This window comes from Pygocentrus nattereri, chromosome 16, assembly GCF_015220715.1.
Source record: "Pygocentrus nattereri isolate fPygNat1 chromosome 16, fPygNat1.pri, whole genome shotgun sequence".
NCBI classification, from domain to species: domain Eukaryota; kingdom Metazoa; phylum Chordata; class Actinopteri; order Characiformes; family Serrasalmidae; genus Pygocentrus; species Pygocentrus nattereri.
Genome location: NC_051226.1, coordinates 18,524,642 through 18,551,257, shown reverse-complemented (window position 1 = coordinate 18,551,257; position 26,616 = coordinate 18,524,642). Strand labels below are relative to the sequence as shown.

Here is a 26,616-nt window from a genome sequence, read left to right as displayed (position 1 = left end):
CTAAGAAACTTCAAGCAATAGAAGCTGTGCTGATCTTACACAAATGTCTTTTGCACTCATCCACAGTCAAGAAGAAAACATAAAACATTTGCTCAGCTGTTGAACGGTTGTAGGAAGAGTTTTTTGGGGGGTTACCAAGCTGCGAAACTGCAATTAAGTGCCACCTTAAAGCCAACAAATATTTATAATTCTGAAGTCTTGTCAGAAAACAGCCTTTACTTTTGTCAAACAATAAAGTAAACAACTGGATTTAAATATTGACTTTGATTGGAACTATATCCTATAGTCAGGTAAGATGAACATCAGAGGTTGCTTTGGCATAATCTGCTTCCCATTAGTGAAGTATGGTGGTGGATTTTTGATCCTTGTTAGAATACAAGGACTGTGGGCTCCATCAAATGACAAGAAATTATGGATAAAAACGAGGGTAAAAGTGGGTTGTGGTGGGCTCTTTCAGCAAGTCCAGGCATGACCCAAGGTTTGCCTCCAAATCCATAAAAAAGGTTCACGAATACATATGTTTTTGAAATATTCTTTTGCAGGTTTTTTCGTTACATCATATTTTTGCTGAAACAAAAGGTTAGATTTCTCTCATAAAAGCAATAATGCTGAAGGGCCCTGCTAAATTCTCTGAGTGATTTAATCAGATTTTGTCTTTTTAAATCAGTGTTAGCCTGCTCTGTTTCTAATATTACTGGGTGAAGTATGATGCTGTCATTCCATCAGAAAGATTACATTGGCCACAGAATGGTCCTGAGCGCTAGGCTGTTCCAGCACCCGACCACATGCCAGACCTCCCCTCAAATAAGACCATCAGAGTGATAGTCTTCCTTGTGTTTATCTGTAACAAAAATATTTGACAAAATGTCTGTCGTTACATTACGTTAAGCAAATAAACCCAATGCATTACATTTTAGAAAAGTTTTCATGACCTGACAAACACATTTGATCTTAAATATGTTTGTGAAGGATCGGACAAGCTGAAACAAACATCTCTCAAAACTTTGCTTTTGTTTTTTTGGCAAATTGAGCTTTATGTAATTATCTCCTTGCCAGAGGGAGCTATTTCTGTCCGGGGCATAATACAGACACTAGGCAGTGATTTACCAAGCTAGAGCAAGAAACTTTACATCCAGCAGGAAGAGTCAGGCCTGTATTTAGCTGAACTGACTTGATTATATCTGACAGTGACTTGTCTTTATAAAGGCAAAAAAAAGTAGTTTCCTATTTCAAAGGCAAGCATATGATGTACTTTTGTCCATTTTCATAGATAACAGTATGACATATAGTGTCAGAAACCATATAAACATGTCTATTTAACACCTCAATCTAGTCATAGTGTATGATGATTTAAGAATTCAGTTTCTACGTTCAGCTTTCACAGCTTCTGCTACTTGTTAGCTACACATGCATCATAGCTCCAGTGCAAAAAAGAAGCACACTTCAGACACACCCCAAACTATCTCTTCAATGTTTAGTTTAAGAGGACAGAAGACAGAGGCAGTATGTCAGCTCAGGCTGTATCCTGATGTCTCACATATGCTAACAGATGGCTACAGCTTCCTAGCAAAGGCCACAGACAGCTGAGAGCACACACAACACTACACTCAGGCTTGGTGTCAAGTTGTAGAAGCCACTAAAGACACTAACAAACGATCATCTGTTAATCATTTATTTAATTTGGCATGTTACCATGGTTACATGTTACCATGCTACCATGTTACTTATACAAGACGCAGATTCCAAACACATGCAGACAAAGTTTGCAATACAATGCATTACATGTTTTTTTCAGTGTGACTTTATATTAAAAACATTTTTTCACTGAATGAAATGAGTAAAAATCATGCCCTCCTACTTATCACAAACATATCTACTAAAGAAGGGAAGTTTGGATTTATGTTTTTCGCATGATCTGTTTTCCGCCCATGTTCTTTAGGTCTCTGACCTTGCCCAGTGCGGCCTGCCCTGGACCCCCACCGAGACCATATATATTTAACAGCTGTTATGTGTGGTTACTCTGCATAGCAGTTCACATGACAGATATGCATCAAAGCTAGGATGTATGGAGCTCATAGACAGCTGTACCACACATTGCAGGATGAGCAGTATACATAAGCTAGAAATCTAAAACAGGCTGAGCTGTTCCTACATTATAGAAGTGTGTAATAAAACTCTGGGCCTGCTAAGTGGGCCCTGGTCATTTTTGCCAAATAAGATTTGCGAAACATCATAAATAAGCATTTACCCACTAATGTACTGACATGCGGATTTAGGAAATTAGGAGTGAGAGCCTAAATCTGAATCCAGTAAAACAAAATAAAGTACCATGTGTATAGTGGGGCCAGAAACATAAAACCTTAAGAACTTTCAGAGAACATTTTAAAAATAATGTATTTAAAATTACATTTAACGTTTCATTTCAAATACACAAAATACATAACTAGCTTATAATGAAATATTCAGTAAGCATGAAAAATCTTTTATATATAACCACCCTAAACATCTTAATGTTGTGTTATGAATGTACTTGTGCTTTGTTAAAAGGATTGTTCTGAGATTGTCTCCAAGGATGCAGCCCAAAATTCTCTGGATGCTGTTCAACCCAAAGGCTGTCGTAAGTTTTTAGTGAATGCTAATATAATGTTAACCACCGCTTTTCTGTCATACTTTTTCACACAGAGCCGTGAAAAAAAAGTTAATGTTGTGTTCCCTTGCAAATGTTTTGCATTTGCTTGCAAAATCTGTGATTTGCTTAAGCCCAAAGATGGATCAGTTCATTGAATTTACGTTGATCTTGGACAGAAATATAAAGACATGGTGTCGCTTCTCAAAATCAGACATGATTATGTTATTAGTGAGCACAAACTGAAACTGCGATCGAGTGTCCTCGTACAGTTACTTTTACAGAGACCGCAGAGAACAACTGCTGAATACCCTCAGGACAGACTTTGCTAAAAACAAAGCTCTAATGTAAAAGCCCCTTAGGCGCTCCGTATTTTACTCCGTACTGACAGAGTAGGAAAATGAAGCGATACAAACATGTATTTTTGGAGTAGTTCATCTTTGTGTCGACAATTCATGTTTGTGTTGCTCAGCCCTTCCTCGTTGTTTGTTGCTCAGGCGCAGCGGTCTTTTCTCTCGGAGACACTAGAGGGCGCCTGAACCCGGACGAGGCGGGCAGTGTTGCTAAGAGACAGTCAGCTGATACAACAGGCGGGAAAATGGCAGCGGAGGCGAAGCGTTTGTGAATGAGCACGAATAAATTAGCTAAACGTTCATTAAACTATCACGAGTGTTACTTTTAAACAAGCTTCTCTTCTGTTAGCTAATCGACCAGTCTTCACTATGGCACCTATCACAATTAAACACGTTGTCTCATTCACGTCGCAGGTAACAAAAGATACCAAACTTATTGGTGCTAGCGTACAGTTGTTATCTTGGTGCTGTGGGTCAGTTTCGATGAGTCTGTTACTGAAAAACTGTCTAAACACTGTATTTTGTTACCGATGTCACTGTCAAAAAGTGGTTAACTTGAGTGGTAACTTGCAATTAAGTGTAACATGCCAGCGTAGTAAAATATTAAATATTTTCAGGACCCCAAGAACTGCGTGGAGAATCTCTGTGAGCACACTGGAGCTAGCAAGCCGTGGCTGTGTGGTAAACAAGACTGCGGCGGAGTGCTCAAAGCAGAGCTGCAGCTGGAGAGAGCCTCTACCATTGGCTTCATGGATGTTGGTGAGGGCTCTTAGTTCTGTTCAACAAATAAATGTAGGTACCTTTTGTTTTAGAACATGCGCATATGCATGAAGGCCTGACATAACGTCCCGTTTGGCCATTCAGACTGACACCTGAACTGAAGAAAAGAGTTCCGTCGATTTTTCTTTTTTTCCTAATTCAGTGGTTGAGATGTAAACAACGTCATTGTAGGTGGTTTGTTGTGAAATTGTAGAGAAACTTACCAGTTCAAATTTGTTTATAATGGTGGTGATAGCAACCAGGAGTCTACAATGTTATTATAACCATTTTATTTGCTATACAGTGAACCTGCTTGTGGTTTAGCATATGTGGAGTTTGTATATGAACTGTTGAGATGGTAACCAACCGAAAAAAATGGTAAATCTGCATGTACCAAAACGTCCCGTCATTAAGCAACATGGTCATAACCATTTTATGTAATAACTTGCTGCGAGTTATACTTCAGAGATAGTAAACTCTGTGGACATCTGTTTCCTCTCACCACTGAGAACAATTCTGACTTGGTAAGTGTGCTTAGACTTCACTTTATTTGCATCTTAACATATGATGTTATGCAGAAAATTGTAAAAATAGGTGGAATTCTCCTTTAAAGGATTTTGACAGCTTTTGAATTTGATCAAAATGTTCAGAATTCAACACTGTTCAGTGTTGACAACACTTTATATTATATTGCTGCACTTTGCAGATGAAATAGTAGTGGGTATTATCGCTGTCAAAAATATAGTTAGTGTTATCACACTGTTACTGAATCATCTGGTATGCAAGACAGCACCCGTATGTTATGCCTCTGAGTTTATTGCATTTACTCTGGGTTTTAACTGGGTTTCTTTTGTTTTGTCCTTTTTTCAGGAAACTATGGCTCTGCATTCATACAGGTGGATGTAGGACGCTCCTCGTGGCCATTAGACCATCCTTATGTCACGCTGTTACCCACTGCAACCCTGATGAGTCCAGCTGATTCGCGACAGGGAAAAGGCCGGCAGGGTGTGCGCATGTTCAAAAAAGGTATCACTTTGGCAGAACACTCAAAAACTAGACACACCTTTCACAGCCTTTTTAGTCTGTAAAAAAATCTTATTAATAAATAAATGTAATTCTCAGTGTAATATTAAATATTTCTGGATTTGATCAATTGTATCACACTACTGAATTTGAGATTCCACAGTGCATTGTATTGTTTTCTGAAGAATCACAATCAAATAAAAAAAAAAAAGATTTTAGGTCATGGATTCAAACCTCTAACATATAAACTCACAGAGTCTTACAATTTAAGGCTTTAAAAACAGTGTTTTGGTTTTGACTGATACAGAAGGGGATGAAATAGTTACATAATATGTCCATTTTCAGCTGATTTTCTGCCTCAGGCTGCTGGGGAGAGCTGGGACAGGCTGCAGGTCACCTGCACTCAGCCATTCAATAAACGCTCTCAGTTTGGCCTGTTTTTTCTGCGCCTTCGCACTGCAGAGGAACACACTGAGGAGGTTTCAGCTCATCAGGAGGACACTGAAAACCAGGTGAGATATTGCAAGAATTTTTTTTCCCATACCAATGCAATATCCTGTTTTATATATATATATATATATATATATATATATATATATATATATATATATATATATATATATATATTATATGCTTGCTGATGAATCTGCAGGGGAGGTCAGTCCTGACTGATTATTATATAATTTTATATGAATATAAAAGTGAAAGGCTGGAAGGGTACTACTGTGTTTTTGCAAGTTGGAGCTGGTGTTTAAGAGTATAACTCAGAAATCTTTTGAATGGTTAACAGGGCACACCAGATAAGATACAGTCTGTGAGAGAGTGGCTTACCAGCCCTGCAGTACAGCATACCTTCTTTGGGCGTAAAACAGGGTGAGCATGGAATAAACGTTTCATTACTGAAGAACTGGGATACTGTTGCTTGGCATACTACTAGTATGTTTGTTTGTCACTCCCAGAGAAAACTCTCCAGCAGGAGATCAAAGGAATCGTGGGAGTTTGAGCAGGGCAGAGCGAATGGTAACAGCTGCCCAGTCCACCAAGCGGTCTATAGACATTGAACCCCACAACACTAAGAGTAAGAAAACAACTTAATAAGCGCAGCACTTGTCATGCCATATGAGTGCATTTACTAAGAACACATTTGAGGATGACAAAAATGTTGTCTTAGTGGCACATTCAAGTGGAGTTATTCTTATGCAGGTAAAGCCAGTACTCCTCAAGAGCATAGAAGACAGTCAAAAACAAGGTATGTGTGTTATTTCTCATGCAATATGAAACCATGTTCATTTAAGTACTGAATTCCCCAAATGATTAAAAAACACATACTGCCAACAAACCACAGCTACTACTTAAATCTCAGACATAATACACAAGGGATGTTTCCACTGTGAATAGTTGTCATTACACACCACATGAGACCACATGCACAAGATAAAATATGTCTGACTGGTTTATAACTGTTTTGTAGCAAAAACAGACCAAAAATTGGCTCAAATTGTCCAGTATAAACCAGGCCTTACCATTTCTGTTGGATTTGTTAAATCTGAGCCTGATTGTTTGTTCAGCAGCAATGCACCACAGCGCATCCCGTTTTTTTTCTAAGAGAAGTGGTACGTCAGTCCAATGCCGCTGCACAGTGCATAATAAACTTGGAGGATACAGTTCATTCACAATCTTAAGCAAACAAATCCAGCCATTGTGATGCCTTTGCCCAACCAGAAGACGTGGTCTTTGTGTGATTAGTGTCTGCAGCTCAGCATATGAAACATTCACTCTGCTTACGAAAGCAACAACGAAGAACAGTGGCAAAAACCTAAATATTTAAGCTTCCTTACTGTAGAATTCAAAATCGGAGAGGGAAGACAATTAGTTGGATGTAATAAAATCACTGTTATTGACTGCAAATAATAATCAATAACCTCTGCTTCCCAAACCTGACTTTGTCTAGTGTTAACCTAATCAATGTTTTGGAAAATATTAACCTAATGATACGCACCAGGTTGGCTTTTTGATTATTAAAAAATATCAATGCATTCATTGCATAAATATTGAAATTCTTGAAATATTGAAGATTCATTCCAAATAGATTTCAGACAGAACACTTTAATAACCCTTCTATACAGCCAGTTGAAGAGAGTGAAAGTGTTCATGTTTGCTGCCACAACACACCAGTGTCAATGTAGCATAACACAACTTTCTGCGTTATGGTTTTTCAGGCAGGAGCAGACAACCATGATGCCTACTCCAAAGAGATCCAGATTGGAGTGTGAGAATTTGTCATCTAGACATGGGGAAATAAGTACACCAAGCAAAACTGTCAAAAAGAAGGAAATGAGCCCTTTCAAACACAGCCCTGTCAAAATTCCTATACAAACTCCTATACAGAACATTCCTGACCACCCAGAGCCTTTTGAGTCTGGATGCCCAATATGTGGAGGTAAGAGGGTGCACATTTTAGTTTTAGAATTTTTACAAATATTTTATTTTTTTAATGTAAGTTGTTAACTCTCTCTTATTTTCTCTCTGTTTGTCAGTGTCTTTTAGCCCGCTCTATTTGCCTTTTCATGCTTCCTCGTGTCTGGATTCTGGCTCAGTTGGGCTATTGAGTGACACAGAGACAGAAATCATGCCCTTTTCACCCTCTCCCCCACCTTTCAGTACCAGCAGAGATGAACTTATGGTGCCGTGTCCTTTGTGCTCCTTCAGGTTCCCTATAGACTGCATTGAGCAGCATGCCAGTACCTGTGGTGATACTGTATGGGTAGACTGAGTCTCTGGGCTTATGACTTGATCCAAGTGTGGTTGCTTCTGTGTATGAAATAATGAGGACTGATGCATTTTGCACACAACGTTTCATACTTTGGACAGAGCGGAAGACACATCAGCATCACTGTTCTTTTCATGTACAGTATTTGGTATCATGGAGGAAGCAATTTATAGACCACAGAAACATTGGTCTGAATGGGAAAGACAGCAGTGCATTTTATAATTTCTAGTGCTATTTCTTTTTATGCTGTTTTTTTGGTGTCCATATGTACATGATTCAACACCTGAAATGTTTTAATCAAAGGCAAGGTGGAAAATATTCAAGTATATCACTGTAAATATTTGCTGTTTTAACTGCTGTTCTCTCCTTTGTGGTACTGTCTACTGCCAAAAGAAAAAAAATTAAACCAAACCTCTGTTCTTGTGTAGTTGGCCAGACTGATTTTATGTGGAGTTAACAACTGGCGAATGTTTGTATAGGAAAGAAATGTGTGTGGAGGAGAGATCTGAGGACCTTAATGAGATAAGCACATGTGAAACATACTGTCTGTTTTTAATTGGCTATGCCCTTCTGGGACCGCAAGCTGTTATTTGGTTCGTGAGGTAATTGAAGGTGAATGTTAACTCCTCAGTTGCATCAAACGGCTGGAGTCATCCAAATGCACCTGCTCACGATCGTTCAGATGCAGAGGCTTCCAAGAATGTTTCTATCTCAACTTGGCTTTGAAGGCTCATAAGGTCTCTGGTGGATTTTGGACATGTGGAATTACTGATTCATTGAAACAGCTCTCCAGAAATATTGTTTTTCTAGTCTTTTTTTGCCATAATGGAAAACCTCACGGTAAGATGTCATTTCTGTTCAATTAGTACATTAAAAACAAATTGTTTTGGATAAAATGAATGCAATTGTACTTTAAAGCCTGACAAAAATGAGCACAAAATAGTGTTACATTTCCTTTGCGTCTCATTCTCAAGTGTTACTTACCTATTGTTTATTCATGGCTGTTGTTGATGAGTTCATATGTAAGAGTACACAGAATATCTTGTTTAAGTAGTTTTTTATTGTTTGGCATTGATCAGCAAATATTTTGTGATTTGAGTTTAAACTGACTTTGCCTGTTGCTACGAGATAGCAGACATGCAGCAGACATGCAGCAGACATGATTTGCTTTCTTGCATCTATACAAAACAATCAGTGAACACTAGTTGTTGGGTTGGTTTTGCTAATCTGATTTTATTTGTAGTTGCTTTAATTGTTAATCCTGCTTTTTAGATTTTAATTCATATTTGTTTTAGTTAATGATCCTAATGATCATTTAATAAGACATTTTGGTAATTATTTTTAGATACTGTAGTTTGAGAGCGCTTTATTTTACTTCTTTTCACCACCTGTTTTGAATATTTGACTTAAATGACGAATGATCATATTGAAGGATCACTTTTTTGTGTGTGTGTGTGCGTGTGTGTGTGTGTGTGTGTATATATGTGTATATATATATATATATATATATATATATATATATATATATATATATATATATATATATATATATATATATATATATATATATATATATATATATAAAAACGACAAGAACATACAGACTCAGAAAAATGTTATACTGATTGTGTATGTTCTCATTTAACATTTAACTTGCCCACATTTAAAAAATTGAAGAAATATGTCATACTCATAATCACCCATTTTTATAGTTTCATTGTAACCCTTACTCCTGCCCCAAAAATCAATAAATATAAACAAAAATAAAATGTAAATATTGCCACACATTTTAGGAAAATCACGTCCTTACCCTGCAACAGTCACAAAAAAGGCAGGGAGATCCTGGTGGGACTGTATTTTGGTGGTTGTAATGCAGGGATTAGCAGTAACAGCCTTCTACTATCTTCCAGCCAGAGCAATGGAGGGAGATTGTGAACAAGAAGCTGCGTTTCCCCCCAGAGCTGATCAGTGCCATCCAGGAGGGGAACATGGTTATGATTAGTGGGCTCCTGAAGACAGGGGATGGCATCATCCGTCAGCTGGAAGAGTCTGAGGACAGGCAATGGAGAGAAGCTCTGAACCTGTCCATCAGGCTGGGCAACGAGGACACCATGGTCGCCCTGCTTCAGGGGGTGAAGTTTGACTTTCGACAGATCCATGAAGCTCTGTTGGTGGCAGTGGATACCAACCAGCCTCGCATTGTGAAGCGCCTCCTGGACCGACTGGACCAAGAAAAAGGAAACAAGATGGACGTGCGCTCTTTCTCCCAGGCCATTTTTGACCATTCTATTGACGACTCTCAGTTTGCCCCTGGAGTGACCCCATTGACGCTGGCCTGCCAGAAGGATCTGTACGATATTGTGAACATGCTTACACAGAAAGGCCACATCATCCCTTGGCCACACAAAGTCTCCTGCTCTTGCCTGGAGTGCCGAAATGGCCGCCAGTATGACTTGCTCAAATTCTCCCTGTCACGCATTAACACCTACCGTGGCCTTGCCAGCAGGGCCTACCTGTCCATTACCTCTGAGGATGCCATGCTCAGCGCCTTCCACCTGAGCCGTGACCTTCGCAAACTCTCCAAGAAGGAGCCTGAGTTTAAGGTCAGACAGGGCTCGTCAGTCATTTTGAAGTTGTGCCGTGGTAGAGACATATTGTTTTAAAAAATATCTTTGTAATTACATGAGTCTCACAGAGCCATGACCAGGCGCCCAGACATAATTTAATAATAATAATAAATCTAATTTGTGTCTGATCTTTACAAATTCCAGATTGTTTCAGTTCATTTAAATGGATTTCAGATGTAAATGTTCCGTCATGGTCTGTTACCTCTTTCAGCCTCAGTATATTGCCCTTGAGGAGTTGTGTCAGGAGTTTGCTGTGGAATTGCTAGGAATGTGCCGGAATCAGAGTGAGGTCACCACCATTTTGAACAGCTCTGGGGTTGATGATGATGACAGTGAAGATGAGTTTCATGATCAAGCATTTGAGGAAGGCATACCAAACCTGGCCCGTCTGCGACTTGCTGTCAACTACAACCAGAAACAGGCAGGCTTTTACAACGGGTTTTGTTGGTTCTTCACATATTGACACTATCATAATTAGGCAAATTATGCCCATAGAGTCAGTGTATAATGACTACGTATGTAGAGAGCTTAACCCCTTGAATGGCTACGGTGAGTGTTATACACTTCTGTAATCTAAGAATAGCTCAGCCAGTTGAAGTCCTTGCAGTTACTAAATAATAAGCCTTAGCATGTAACAAGACTTGGATTATAAGACTTGGTTTAACCTTAAAATGAACTTACGTTGACCTGCATATCTTCAGTTTGTAGCCCACCCAATCTGCCAGCAAGTGCTCTCTTCCATCTGGTGTGGACACTTGCCGGGCTGGAGGGGCAGCAGGACAGCCTGGAAACTCTTTGTGTCTTTGGGGATCTTTATCACCATGCCCTTACTCTGCCTCATCTACTGGATTGCACCAAAGTCCAAGGTATTAAAACACAGAAATTTGGCTGGTGATGACGATTTGGTGGTCAGTATCACGACTGGTCATCATGGTGGTCAGTGTCACGATTTTAGCTGGCCTAACAAACGTCTGGCTTTAGTAAGCTAGTGGTGACTGCTAAAATGTATCCTTGCCTCATACATGTAATAATTTATCATATTCTGAAGTCACACAAGGATAAATATTTGAACGTTCGTTTGGTGTCTGGCAACTAACCCACCCACTTTGTTTAAACAAGTGGTTGAATATTTGTTTCACCACATTGACAAAGCCCATCAGGGAGTTTGAGAGGCTGTAGTTAATTTTTATGTTATAGTGGCAAAAATAGCAAAAGAATATAGACTAGCAGTGGACTCTGTCATGCCCTCCTGAGCCTAATGGATAAAATGATCATCACAATTATTTTAAATAAACAAGTTTTGAAATAATACGCAAATACCATCAATTATCAGAATTATTCAGGCAGGGTCAAAATTATTTCATGCCACCTTTTCATTTTAAACCAACAGCCTTTCCTTTCACACATTAACGTTTATTATGTGGGTTTTATAAACAAAGTGGATAGATTCATGTGTTGTTTATTTTAGGTGGGGAAGATTTTGAAGATTCCAGTGATCAAATTCCTCCTTCACTCTGCCTCATATTTGTGGTTCCTCATCACATTGTTAGGGGAATCTCTCACCATGGAGAGGTATCGGGACTCGTTTGCATCCAGGCAGCCGAACATTTTGCACAACTCTTTGCATATGGTGTGGGTCGCTGGTAGGTTAATTTCTCCATCACCTGATTGTTTGCCATGTTTACTTCATTACAGCAACACAAATGTGATAAGTGAGTAGTGTTCACATAGATTCCAGCTGTGGTGAAAAGATAATGATAAATACATTCAGTATACCATATATATGCACAGTACCCTACTCAGTGCATTGTTTTCTTCAGGGTTCTTCTGGTTTGAATGTAAGGAGGTGTGGATTGAGGGGCTGCGGAGCTACTTCCTGGATTTGTGGAACTGTCTGGATATGATGGTGCTCAGCATGTATTTGGCTGCCTTCACCCTGCGAGTGGTCATCATGCTCAAAGGCCATTTCCTGTGTCTGTCACCTGGAACAGAGGAGGAATGTGTCTACTTCACTCAGACTTGTGAGGCACTTTGTCTTTAGGACAGTATTGAGTGCTCTGAGCTCTACCTCAACGAGATATTGGATTGGTTTCGAAATTTCATACTCAGTTTGCTCCCACCAACATTTAGCATAAAATTTCTCACGGTCGTTCCCAGAAGTTCTCATCATGAGATCATGTTTGGCCCCACAAGATTATAATCAGAAACAATCAGTCCGCTACAGCTGGTGAATATACACTGATCAGGCATAACATTATGATCACCTTCTTGTTCCTACGCTCATTGTCCATTTTATCATCTCCACTTACTATATAGATGCACTTTGTAGCAATTTTGGTGCAATTTGTTTCTCAACATATTTTATTAGCTCCCTTTTACCATGTTCTTCAGTGGGTAGGACCCCCATGGACCCTCACAGAGCAGGTACTATTTGTTTGGTGGATCATTCTCAGCACTGCAGTAACACTGATGTGGTGGTGGTGGTGTGTTAGTGTGTGTTGTGCTGGTATGAGTGGATCAGACACAGCAGTTTCTGCTGGAGTTTTTAAACACTGTCCACTCTATTAGACACTCCTACCTTGTAGATGTAAAGTCAGAGATGGCAGCTACTCTGCTGCTGCACAGTTTGTGTTGGTCATCCTCTAGTAATTCATCAGTGGTTGGTCATCCTCTAGTTCTTCATCGGTCGTCACAGGGAGCTGCCCACAGGAAGCTGTTGGCTGGATGTATTTGGTTGGAGGACTATTCTCAGTCCAGCAGTGACACTGAGGTGTTTAAAAACTCCAGCAGCACTGCTGTGCCTGATCCACTTAGACCAGCGCAACATACACTAACACACCACCACCATCACATCAGTGTTACTGCAGTACTGAGAATGATCTACCACCCAAATAGTACCTGCTCTGTGAGAGTCCATGACAAATGAAGAACAGGGTTAAAGGGGGCTAACAAGGAATACAAAGGGAGTACAGTCTGTAATTGTAGAACTACAAAGGGCACATAAATAGTAAGTGGAGCTGATAAAATGAAAAATGAGAGCAGAAAGGTGAGGTGGTCAAAGTGTTATGCCTGATCAGTGTACACTGGCAGGCAAAAAAATATTTAATACAGTGATATTAGTTTGTTTTGTATTTTATATGTTTAAAGAGACCCATCTGATCACTTAAAGAAGGAAAACCACAAAATAGTCTTGTCTGCAAAGGGATAATGTGGCTGCAGGTTTTTATTTTAACCATGCAAGAACGCTCCTGGTACAATTAATCAGTTCTTTGAAGACTTGGAAGACTTAAACAACTGGAAATAAAACAAGTAGACGTGCTTGTGCTCCTGCTTGGTTGGAATAAAAACCTAACCTTTACTTAAATGCTCACTGTTTATTATGTTTGCACTCATTTTTTAGTATCAGTAATCACTACAAAAAAAATTGGGGGATTACTTTTGACTGACAAATGTATTGCTAATATTTCTGGAATTTGTCAGTTTCAGCCTACACTCACAGTTCGCTCATTTAGCCCCAAAAGCTCTCTCTCTCTCTCTCTCTCTCTCTCTCTCTCTCTCTCTCTCTCTCTCTCTCTCTCTCTCTCTCTCTCTCTCTCTCTCTCTCTCTCTCTCTCTCTCTCTCTCTCTCTCTCTCTCTCTCTCTCTCTCTCTCTCTCTCGCCCTCTGATCTCTCTCTGATCTCTCTCTCTCTCTCTCTCTGCATATATTGTGAAATAAAAACATCACTGTTATCTGCATCTTTACTATCTGTAGTGCGTGATGACTGGCGCCAGGAGGACCCTCAGCTGATAGCCGAAGTGCTTTTTGCCGTGACCAGTATGCTCAGTTTCACACGTCTGGCCTACATCTTGCCTGCACAAGAGTCTCTAGGAACCCTGCAGATCTCCATGGGGAAAATGATTGATGACATGATAAGGTATAAATACAGCACTAAGTGCAGTTTTCACGGCTGGAGAATAAACCAGTGAACTGAATGATGTTAATGCAGTCAGTCATTCAAAACATATCTGGTGCATGAAGTCTGCTTCTTTAATTTTGCCCTGGAGCTATAATTCTAATGTACCTAATATATAATTGAAGCTTATAGCTGCCAGTTATCCATCCATCCATTTTCTAAGCCGCTTCTAAGTCAGGGTCGCGAGAGCTGCCAGTTAGTAGCATGCAAATGCATGACTAAGTCATTACCCACTTGCCTCAAACAGTGTTGAGTTGTTCTTCAGCAAAAAATGCTTTTCAGTTTTTTGCCATTTTGAATGGGATGTTCTTTCTCTCCAGGTTCTTGTTTATTCTGATGATCATCGGTACAGCCTTTCTGTGTGGAATCAACAATATCTACGTCCCTTATATCGTCTCTCCTCAGCTTGGAAGGTCTGATCTAAAATTAAAAGTATCAGCCTTGTTCATACATTTAAAATGTTGGTTTCTGTGTTGAATTTGAAACCCTTACATCCTTACCAGGTTTAATGAGACCTTCCAGTTTCTGTTCTGGACAATGTTTGGTGTCGTCAACAAGGAGTATGTGGATATGCCTGACTTTATTGTGGCGGAGTTCGTGGGTAGAATCCTTTATGGTATCTTCACGCTTCTCATTGTCATTGTGCTGCTGAACATGCTCATTGCCATGATCACAAACTCTTTCCAGAAGATTGAGGTAAGCTTACTGAGGCCACTTTGAAATGCCATTTGAATGGAATAGTCCTGTTTTTCTTTAAATGAATTCAAAATCCACTTGTTTCTCTTTTTTGACTATCCCATGTAGGATGATGCTGATGTGGAGTGGAAGTTTGCCCGTTCTAAACTGTATCTTAGTTACTTCAGAGAGGGCCTCACTATGCCTGTTCCCTTCAACATCATTCCCTCACCAAAAGCTTTCTTTTACCTCGTACGGTAAGTTAACCATTTTTAGCTCCAGTGCTCTCTTGCCTGTTATTAAAACAAAACAAGGCAAGAAATTTCCAGAGTTCTCATTTGTGTTATTTTTTATTTCCAGAGGAATTTTCAGAAGAATCTGTTGCTGTTGCAAATTTAATTCAACCCCAGACTATCCACCTATTGCCTCTATGGTGAGTTTATTCTTGAACAGGCACTTTGTTTAGACTCTGCATATCACTGAAATTGTCTTCTGCAAAAGCCTTATTGTTCTGATTGTGCAGTCAAATGGATCTATGAAGGATGATGGAGGCGTAGAAGAAAAAATGTCCTACAGACAGCAGGTCATTTGTGCTCTGGTGCAGCGCTACATTGAGTCTGCAAGGAGGGAGTTTGAGGAAACAAAGCGCAAAGGTATGATAGAAAAGCATAGTTACTGTTGTTTTTTTTTGTTTGTTTTTTTTGGGGGGGTGGGGTGGGGTGGGGTAGAGGGTTTAGGGAGTGTCCATTTTAACTCAATCATTGACACTGTCTTCTATGTAATTGCTGAAAAAGAACCCAAATGACATTAAGGTTAACTTACTAGTAGTATTGGAGTTATTGTTTTCAGTTACAACAAAACCTCTGCTGGCAGAATCCTAAACAAGAAATACAACAATTTAAAAAAAATTATGCTTGTCTGACCCTAAAAGTAATTGGACTTTGTGCCATACTTAAAAATGTTCATTGTGTTAGAAAACAACATATCAATTATTTTTTTTTGTCAAAGCATTCCTTCAAAAGGCAGCTGGTGTTTTCCAGATTGTTATTGTTTACTGAGGGTTTGTTTTGGAGCATTCTGCTGGTTTGCATCCAAAATACAGTTGTATGCTTCATGTAAGAAAAACAGAATCAGACTTTGACGTTTCCTCAGTGCTTTACAGTATTCTTAGTGCAGCAAGGTGTTTATCTGTACTCTCTATTGGCCACAAGTTAGATGCAATGAAAGATTTCAGAAGCAAAAGAGTGATACCAGAAACAAAATGTGTATCAGGCTAAATGAGTTACACATTTATCATTGAAATTAATGAAAATGAGTAGTAATGTTTTTGCAAAATTAATTTAGATTTAACTTTGTGTTTCCAACATATTTGTGATGCTTTGATACTTAGCAATTTGCTTGTGGACTTTGTTAAACTTAAAACTTTTGGCACAATATCAACGGCATACTGTCCGCCTTTATTTGCAGATGTTGGAAATCGGGTGACAGAGCTTAGCAAAGTAGTTGGACGGTTGCACACTGAGATGAAACAAATTCATCAGACCCTGTTAGATACAGAAGCGGCCAAAATGGATCCTTCAGAGAAAAGTACCTCTGTGCTGGGGAAGTACATAAGGGGGGCCAAAAACAACTTTCGGGGCTTTGACAGCAGCGGACCATCAGAAAGTAGAAGCACACCTCTACTGGTGAATGTACACGAACAAGACCCTGGTCTGGAACCTGACAGCGTGGAGCAGAAAGATGCAGGAGGGGACAATGTCACAGAAGTCAATGAGGAGGACGCCAGCAGTGATCAGACAGTGGTAGATATGAAGAATAGTGTATCTGGTGAGGAAGAGACTGGAAGTGGAGATGGAGAGGGTGAGACAGAGGATGAGACAAAGAAGATGGAGGAGGGGAGAGTTAATGAAGGGACGTCTGAGGAGTTTGACATGTCTGAAGTAAACGTGGTCATTGAGAGAGGAACTGGGATTGTGAGTTTTATGGCTAAGCAGATAGAGGAGAGAAACAACGGACAAGAGATTTCAGGTTTCAGTGGCAACAAGGCAGCTTCTCCCACTGACAGCAGTGACTCACATGACACTGGTTTTGGATCTGAGGAACTAGAACTTTCAGATAACAGCCCTTAATAATCTCAACAGTCTGCAAGCTATTATTCTGTTCTAAAATGATCTTGCTATAAATGAGCATAAGAAAAATGTTAACATTATTTAAATTTACTGCATTTGTACAAAGTTTGAGGACACCTTTCTTTTGAAATTTTCTGAAGAATGTTGGACTTTAATTACACTTAAGTGAGAAAAATGATTTGGAGAGGAAAGGGGCATTTAAGTTAGTGTGGGAGGAGTTTAAAAGGTTTGAGATAATTGACAAAAAGCTCTAGGATGTCCCAGAACAAGACAGAAAGGCCATGGCAGAGGGATGCTTGGTGTTATGTTTATATATGTTATTATATTGTGTGCACCAATTAAAGCTGCTAGGGTTTTTTTTTTGTATTTATTGCCACAAATATGGACACAGAATATTGTCTTTAAAATAAACCTATATGTCTTTAATGTTATTGTGAAGAAACAGAAAGCATGTTTGTAAAAATATTTCAAAGGCATGGTGTCCCCAAACTTTTGACAGGCAGTGTGTATGCAAACAAAAAAAATGAGGTACCTGAAACTCTTCCATTACTACCAGTTGAATGTTTAGAAGTGTCAGCAAAAATCTACCATGCATTGTGTAGCAAAACTAACAACATACTATGACTCGATACTTACAGTTCCTCTTAATTGTAATCAAGCACTCAAATGATGTGTTTTTTTTTGTATATTATGGGCTTATTGTAGAAAATGTGCAAACTGCTGAATAATGATGTGAATAAACAACTCAATCTTTAATGTTAACATATAATTCCTTTTTCCAGCCCTACTAAAGAAATGAAAAATTTACATGGTGGAACAGTTGCAGGTTTTGTTGAGTGAGAGCTGTAATTGTCCCCATGGCCTGTGTACAGGTTGCAGCTTGTTTAACACCTGCTGTTTTGTAATGCACAGCTGGGCTGTCCTGAAAAGATCCCTTGATTATTAATTAATACATCACCAGGGGCTTCACTTCTCCTGGCCTGAGTAAAAGCAACACGCCGGTGTTTGATTTACCAGGTCATATACTCAGGTAAAATATCTCCCAACCAACAGTTTTTCTCCTGTGATCAAACGGTTCTGCCAAACCTAATCTGGTCAGATTTACTGAATGGCCATTATCTAATGTTTATGATTCAGTTGGATCTGCATTCCTGGATTTTTTTTTGGCAAATTTTTAGGGTCAAAAAGAAGCTAGATCTTTGGAACAATAAGCCACCCCACGCCCATATAGTTTATATATAGGCGGGGGGCTTATTGTTCCAAAGATAGATATAGCTTCAGTACATAAATTTTAGATTTAATGTACTAATTACTAGGCCTGTCATTTTGAATTATATTTAAAATTTTAAAGAAATTATGACAAATGCGTAAAGCTTAAGTGCAAAACTGCTGCAAAACTTGGGTTGAAGGAGAAAACTTTCAAATCCTTTCGTTTGGTTCAGAAAGAAAGAAAGAAAAAAAGAAAAAAAAAAAACTACCCTGCCCCCAAGACGTTTTTTGTACAAAGCATTTTTATTGTTTTAACATGTAAAAACAAAATTAGTTCTTTACAGACTGTAGAAGTTATAGTACAGGGCCTTTTATGCAAAAAAGGCAACCAGGCTGCTTCTGATATTACTTGTTCTCCTGACATTTAAAATGCAATCATTCCAAGATCAATGAAAATCTGTACAGAACTGTTAGAGAAATAAATACAGAGACTGATTATAGTTATCAGATTATAGACAAGCATATGTACAGCACTAAAAACAGAAGACAGCAAGAATGTATGTCCACAGCTAGTCCCAACCAAGCTAAACTTTTGATGTTTTGTGACATGCAAGTACCACAAAAGCTCCTGAAACTGTGCGCATCAGTTTAGAGATCGTTATTTCATAGATGATTCAACTGCAAAAAACACCTGTAGATGGTTGTTAATTTGTCATCAACATGACAAGGATATGAGGAAGGATAAGAGGCAAGGAAGAGCAGGAAAACATTTAAGAGCCACACATTAGGCACTCATCACGATTCTCCAGAGAGCACACCATAGCAGCTTTGTTCCGCTCCTTGAGTTCTTCTTCACTGCTTTTGGTCGCTTCTGCCTCTCTTAGCTTTTCCTTGTTTAGGGTAAACTGGATAGGGTTTGCTGCTGGCTTTGTCCGGAGGTAGTACATACCAGTCTTGAGCCCCTGTAGGAAGAGTTCACAAGTTCAGTTACATACCTGGCTCAACAATTCTACCATCATATTACCCTGTAGACCCAGAATCTTACTTACCTGCTTCCAGCCATAAAAGTGCATGCTAGTGAGCTTGCCGTAATTGGGCTCGGCAATATGGATATTGAGGGACTGGCTTTGGTCAATGAAAGCCCCTCTATCAGCAGCCATCTTAATGACCACCTTCTGAGAAATCTCCCACACAGTCTTATACAACTCTTTCAGGTCATCTGGGATTGTGGGGATATCCTACAAAATGGAGCCCCCCCAAGAAACAATAGATAAAATGCAATACTGCCATTCACAACTTAAAACAAACATTACATACATGCACAAATCATAGTCAAAACTAATCTAGTCAATATGAGATTGTTGTAAGATTATTCAACCCATTTCTAAACAAATCATCTGCCTATGGAATATACCAACCTGGATCGATCCATTATGAGCGATCAGCTGGTTCTTCATGTCCTCACTCCAAAGGCCTTGTTCTGTGAGATCTTTCAGTAAATGAGGATTCACAATCTAAAGAATTAAACAAAATTAGTAATACACCAATTTTCATTTGAGTTCCAATCTTAATTCAATTTAAAAATACCAAAAATGTGTTGGTTGAGTTCATTCCAAAACACAATACATGCATTTTAATAAAATCTTGTTAAATGATCCCAAATATTTTCAAAATACAAGTATTTAACCATATTCTTCCAATTTTAATGCTGCAAAAGAAGTCTACAGTGTTTAGACTCAAAACCATCCAAAAATATTTTGAATTCATTTTTAGCCTACATGAATGACAATTTAAAAGTCTTCTGTTTTAGCCTGTGAAGCGCAACAATTTTTAAATGCACTTTGATTTGTTAAGAGGGGCTTTTTTTTTGCCATGCTTCAGCACAATAAAACATGGCACATTTTACATCTGTAAAAAAAAAAAAAAAAAAAAAAAAAAAAAAAAAAAAAAAAAAAAAAAACGCTTCATCTCCATAAACTAGTTTGCCTGTAATGTGATCATTAATGACAGCATATAGAGTACTCAGATCCTATTAATAAAACCAAAGTGAGAACTTTGTATTGTGTTTTGGAATGACTCGTATTTAGATCTGTGCCCAAGAGAATCAATTGTGGGTCTGTTCATGTCTGACTGATCCCTGCTCCATTTAATAGGAATAGTATCTCCATCCCATACTTCAAATCAATAAATTATTAATAATAATAATAATAATAATAATCTCTAAGCCACACATGCACAATATGACTGTCTTATTATTGGTCAGTCAAAACAAAAATGACAGCAAGCAATTCATTGTACCTGAAACTCTCCAGACAGTACTCTGCGTGTGTAGATGTTGCTGGTGTAGGGCTCGATGGACTCATTGTTGCCCAGAATCTGTGCTGTGGAAGCAGTAGGCATGGGTGCCAGTAGTAGACTGTTCCGTACACCATGCCTGCAAACAACCCAAAGCAAAACTGTAATTAGGGCATTCTGGTCTTCAAACATGTAACACAGATCTATGGACAACTTTACTTACTTGGCAATCTTCTCCTTCAGTGCCTTCCAATCCCACAAGTCTGTCGGGGTCTTGTGCCACATATCATACTGCAAGATCTGTGAATTAAGAATAAAAAGTTTTAAAGCTCCAACAATGCTAGACAGACTAATGCATAAAACACCAAGTGGAAAAAATATCTGAAAGATTAGAGGGAGCACATTTTTAGTCAGCACTGATGCACCTGAGGTTCACCACTCATTCAGGCTGTTGAGTGGTGCTGTGGTTTAGACACTTACACCCTTACTAACAGGAGAACCAGCATAGGTCTCATATGGGCCGTGCTCAGCAGCCAGCTCACAGCTGGACTCCAAGGCAGCATAGTAGATGGTTTCAAAGATCTGTGTATTGAGGAGTTGAGCTTCTGCACTCTCAAAAGGGAACCGCATGAGTATGAAGGCATCGGCCAGTCCCTGCACTCCTATACCAACAGGCCTGTGGCGCTTGTTGGATCGCTCAGCCTGTGGAAGCAGGAGAAGAAAAATGCACGTTACGAGTGTACGTCTTCAATCACAAGGCTGATGAACTTCAAAAGCAGAACTAAAATTAAAATACAAAATGGTAACTCACCTCAACAACTGGATAATAGTTGATGTCAATGATTTTGTTCAAGTTCCTTACAATGACCTTTGTAACAGATGCCAACTTTTTAAAGTCAAATGTCCTCTCAGGTGTGACATACATGTTAAGTGCAATGGATGCCAGATTGCACACAGCTACCTGCAAATGTAAACAAAAAAAAAAATTATATATATAAAAAAAATTCAACCATTTCCCCCCCCTCTTGTAAATAAATTCCAATCTGTGATCACTTTGAACTAAGAAATATAAAAGCTCACCTCATCCTTACTGGTGTACTCTACGATTTCTGTGCACAGGTTGCTGGATTTGATAGTGCCCAGATTCTGCTGGTTGCTTTTCCTATTGCAAGCATCCTTATAGAGCATGTAAGGAGTTCCAGTCTCTGTCTGAGACTCAATAATGGCATACCACAGCTGCTGAGCCTTCACTACACGCTTTGCCTTGCCCTCTCTCTCATACCTGCCATAAAAACCATTATCAGTTTGGGGGAGGGGGGAAAAAAAAAAAAAAAAAAAAAAAAAGGAATAAATGACAAAGTACTACAAAAGGACACAAGTAATATTCTTCATATTCTACATGTGCAGTCATGTAGTCATTCTACATGTGCAGATTTTGAATGACAAACATCACCCCTTTGATATGCAAATAACTAAACATCCATGAAGCAGACCAGCCATAAATACAAGAGTACATCATTTTACCTAGTGTATAGTTTTTCAAACTCTTCTCCCCAGCATTCATCCAGACCAGGACAGTCATTTGGGCACATAAGAGACCACTCCTAAGAAGTGCACAAATAAGCATGCATGAGAGCCCAATGGACAGAGTCACCTGTGATTGTGTTCTAAACAGAGAATGTGTGACCAAAGCACCATTCACTAGAGACAAGTGTCCAACAACCCCCAAACTGAAATGCTACATAAAACGTACATGTGCTTTCCTTTTTTTTAATACTGTTTTTTATAATGCTAGTGCTTTCTCTTAAGCACTGCACTTACTGCATTGGTCTCTACTCTCTTCATGAAGAGATCAGGGATCCAGAGAGCATAGAACAGGTCCCTCGCCCTCTGCTCTTCTTTACCAGTGTTCTTCTTCAGCTCGAGGAAGTCAAAGATGTCAAAGTGCCAAGGCTCCAGGTACATGGCAAATGCTCCAGGTCTCTGAGAAAAGACAGGTGAACAGTTTATGCCAGGCCCAACTCGCCAAAAAAGGTATACACAACACACAATATACAAAACATTTCATGTATAAGACACATCTGTCTGACCTTGTTTCCTCCCTGGTCGACATAGCGGGCGGTGTTATTGTAGACACGGAGCATAGGAACCAATCCGTTTGAATTGCCGTTTGTCTGAGAATTTTACAGATTCCACTTTAGATTTCCATTTACTTAGTGAGGAATTAAAAGATTTTAAATTGTATGTTATCTGGGTAAACTGACTCACTCCTGCAATGTAGCTGCCTGTGGCTCTAATGCAACTCACTGCCACACCGATGCCTCCTGCAGATTTAGAAATCAGGGCGCACTGCTTCAGTGTATCATAGATCCCTTCAATACTGTCATCTCGCATAGCGAGCAGGAAACAACTGCAAACAAAGTCATATCAAACACTTCTTATAACACTGTATGAACTTACATGAATGTTATTCAACTTTACCTGAAGTCACTGCACTCATTAATAAACCCTAGAAACAGTTAATTTATACAAAACAAATAATGTCTGGAGATTTAGGCCTAGAATAAATCGTTCAAAGCAAGGCAACAGGAAAAAAAATCAAAATATGTAACAAATGGTGTAATATTTATTACACACACACACACACACACACACACACACACACACACACACACACACACACACACACACACACACACACACACACACACACACACACACACACACACACACACACACACCATTAAATGTATTAAACCCTGGGATATTTCTTTTGTCAAACTGCCCCCTTATGTTCAAACCTTGTAATGCAACCATGTGTTTCACCCCTCTGGCATATACCTGGAGAGTTGAGGCCGGTTGGTGCCTGCATTGAAGAGTGTAGGAGAAGCATGAGTGAACCATTTCTCTGACAGCAGGTTGTAGGTCTCAATGGCAGCAGCAATATCCTCTTTATGGATCCCAACTGCGACTCTCATCAGCATGTGCTGAGGACGCTCTGCAACTGCTCACAAAAAGTGTGCAACAAAGTGAGGGATAATTAACATTTGTTGGTCATTACTACAGAAGTGTAAATGTTTTTATTTAGAGTCACATACCTTTTCCATTGATCTTCAGCAAATATGACCGCTCCAAAGTCTTGGGGGGGGGGGGGGGGGGGGGAACAAAAAAAAAACCCAAAAAACAAAAGCAAGATTCAGTGGTCATGCAGGATTACTGTAAGACATCCAATGCATTAATTTCTGGGAGCAGCTTGCATTTCAAATATTCAATATGACTACCAGCAAAGACTCAACCCACCTTGAAGCCAAAGAAGTTGTAAGAGAAGTCTCTGTCGTAGATGATTGCTGAATTGAGGCGCTGTGGACAGAACACAGCAAGACCGTTTAGACTAAATAACTAAGTAAACACAAAACTATTGATAAATCAGCTCTTACATCCTTATTGGCCACGATGACATCAAGGGTCTCCTTAGAAATCATTGGTGAGTGTTGTCCATTCAGAGGATTCACATAGTTGTAGAGGTCCTCCATAACATCTGCAAAAAGGTTAGAAAAATATTAATGCCCACCCTAAAAATGCAAGAAAAGCACATCTTCTCCAAGTCAGTCACATGACTTTACTCACCACTGAAGACCTTCTTAGTCTCCTTATGCAGATTGGATACAGCGATGCGGGCTGCCAGGATGGCATAATCAGGGTGTTTAGTGGTGAGGGTGGCAGCGGTCTCTGCAGCCAGAGTGTCCAGTTCAACAGTGGTCACACCACTGTATAGGCCCTGGATCACCTTCATTGTGATTTGAGTCTAAACATAAGAGTACAAATTCATGAGTTAATATACAAAACACTAATAAGTAAATTAACACTTTCTAAAAAAATCTGAGAAAAAAGGTTAAAGCCATCGACATAGTGTTGACAGTGAGTAATTCATACAGATGCAAAAGTCTTAAATATTAAGTTCACTATTCATAGAAAGTGAAACTATATACATACAGGATCAACAAAGTCGCTATTGAGTCCATAGCAGAGTTTCTGAATACGTGAGGTAATTTTGTCAAACATAACACGCTCCTGGCGTCCATCTGCAAAAGAAACATTATATTAAGGCACCTCATGTAGTTTTGCCAGAAAGTTTCTACTAAAAAGGTAAGAAAAAAAAAACCCCACAATGAACGTAACTTGTTCTAAACCACGGATGGGGACAACCGCACAGCACAAACATCTTACGCAAAACGATACAAACATGAAGTTTCTCTTATTGAAATAAATCCTCGCCACTGAAGATTAATAGCACTGTGCTTCGTGGAATGCACAGTAAACCTGTCAGCAGGTCTTCAATTGACCCCATCTTTATTAACAGGGGTTAAGACAGTGATTATTCTCATACAGGCTACTGTCAAAAAAACAAAAAATAAGTAACTGTTGGCAAATTTGAGCTTTAGAGGCCAAGGTTAGAAGTGATCAGCTTCGTCTTAATGACTGTATAAATCTAACTGGTAGCTTGTTTCCTTAACCAGCTGAGCAGGTTATTTGGCGCCAACAGCAGCGACAACAAAAGATACTGCAGCAAAGAGGTACTGTGAGCCCAACAGGCACTGGATATTGTCGTCTTAGTCAACATTCTTTCGTGGTAATGGTTTAAAATCACCAGTGGCTTTTCTAAAGCTATTCAGCCTGACAGCCGATACAGTAAGAGTCTTTATTTTGGAAACGGGTCTGGAGCTAACTAACCTAACCTAGTTAGTTAGCTAACTTCACTTTACCTAGAACCTCACACAGCTAACGATAACGTTAGCCGACATGGTAACAGTGCTCCTTATTTTAATAAAATGAACATGTAGCAGTGTTAAAGCCCGTGATTGTTGGGTGCAGTCAACGTTACCCTAGCTGGCTAGCTAGCTAGCGTTAGCGGACTATAAGTTACTACAAAGTAAGCTAGCGATGTGGTGCTAACGTGCAAAGTCCCGAGTTGATCATGCTACAGTGGCTAGTTAGGTTACATGACCACACGTCCCTGGTGTAACAGTAGCTGATCTCAAATCATACAAGGGTTTTTAAAAAAATCATTAGCCGCATTAAAAATATCACATCTTTCACAGATACATGTCCAGCTAATGCTAACTAGAGGGCTAATGAACTTCTAGCTAAGCAGAGAACCCAGATAAGGGGTAGGAACATGAACTCACCACGCTTGATGACGTGCATATTGGCGTATGGTGAAAAAAGTGCAAAAACAATAGAAAGAAATACTAAAAAAACAGGTATTTTGTGTAAAAATAGTGATTTATGTCAATCTGCAAATCTCCACCAGCTGAAGCTAGAAATAAAGCGCGAATGTCTTCAAACCGCGCCAGAAACCCTTCATGTAGAGGAAAGCGACCAATCAGAGCCACTGAAACAGATTTGAACCAATCAGCGAAGAGATGACGTCGCGGGGACTCCTTCCTGAAGCAGCAGACGGGAAGGAACAGACGTTCTGTTTATCTGGCGGGAAAAGTTTTAAAAACCGGCAAAACAAAAACGTCGTCAGTGCGCCGGAGACAAACCGCCTCAACAAGAGACATTTTGTTCTGTTGCCCTCTTCTGTACTTTCCTTGGGCTTTTTTCGTACCATGTCTTTGTCGTTAGCGTTTAACAGGGCTGTCCTGTATTGGACTCATTCAGAGTAGCACACCGAGCCGAAACTCTCCAGATCACATCAGTGTAAGTGAGTTTGGCTAAACTGCTGTAGGACAATGGGCTTTATATCTAAACGTTTTTGTAACATCAAGCAAACAATAAATTAGTTATAGGTCGTTTACCCACATATTGACTGGCTAAACTGGGGTGTGAACTGTATGTTTTGAAACCTTTATATTATTTACATATATGCTATATTATATACTGCGTTAAACTAAATATTAAAAAATATATGATATAATTACAATTTGTGACTGGAGGTGCTGTCCACTTTGGAAATTAAACCTATTTGCATAAACAAAATGTAGGGTTTTACAGTTAATCATGTATAGTAAAATGCAACACCTTTGTTTTTTGTTTGTTTTGAATTTGGTTTATAATAGATTTTATATCGGTTTGTCAAGCCTGCACTGGTCTGTAGTTTGGCTATAATATATCTTACAAAAAAAAGAAAACATTACATAATTAAACAGTTTAATAACATAGCAGTAAGTGTTATTTCAATTAGCAATTAAT

General features: G+C 39.2%; 2 protein-coding genes across 2 annotated transcripts; one reads left to right on the top strand and one right to left on the bottom strand.

Moving 5' to 3' along the window:
- Positions 1–3,205: 3,205 nt before the first annotated feature.
- Positions 3,206–17,562, top strand: LOC108427912 (short transient receptor potential channel 2-like). Its single transcript, XM_037546101.1, has 22 exons — positions 3,206–3,393; positions 3,597–3,738; positions 4,609–4,764; positions 5,107–5,273; positions 5,552–5,634; positions 5,721–5,839; positions 5,965–6,010; positions 6,981–7,201; positions 7,299–7,531; positions 8,342–8,371; positions 9,442–10,134; positions 10,370–10,579; positions 10,860–11,024; positions 11,627–11,801; positions 11,979–12,179; positions 13,912–14,074; positions 14,434–14,526; positions 14,617–14,809; positions 14,918–15,045; positions 15,149–15,221; positions 15,312–15,441; positions 16,256–17,562. Exons 1-22 carry the CDS (start codon positions 3,349–3,351, stop codon positions 16,915–16,917), a joined length of 4,128 nt encoding a protein of 1,375 aa, XP_037401998.1. The 5' UTR covers positions 3,206–3,348; the 3' UTR covers positions 16,918–17,562.
- Positions 17,563–18,410: 848 nt separating this feature from the next.
- rrm1 (ribonucleotide reductase M1 polypeptide) lies at positions 18,411–25,766 on the bottom strand. Its single transcript, XM_017698656.2, has 19 exons — positions 25,608–25,766; positions 24,415–24,503; positions 24,049–24,226; positions 23,859–23,959; positions 23,722–23,781; positions 23,520–23,559; positions 23,263–23,425; positions 22,690–22,831; positions 22,512–22,595; positions 22,243–22,404; positions 21,946–22,025; positions 21,502–21,703; positions 21,233–21,382; positions 20,902–21,123; positions 20,645–20,721; positions 20,425–20,560; positions 19,545–19,640; positions 19,176–19,364; positions 18,411–19,088 (listed from the first exon to the last, which is right to left on the bottom strand). The coding sequence occupies exons 1-19, from the start codon at positions 25,624–25,626 to the stop codon at positions 18,897–18,899; spliced, it is 2,382 nt and encodes a 793-aa protein (XP_017554145.1). The 5' UTR covers positions 25,627–25,766; the 3' UTR covers positions 18,411–18,896.
- Between the last annotated feature and the right edge of the window lie 850 nt (positions 25,767–26,616).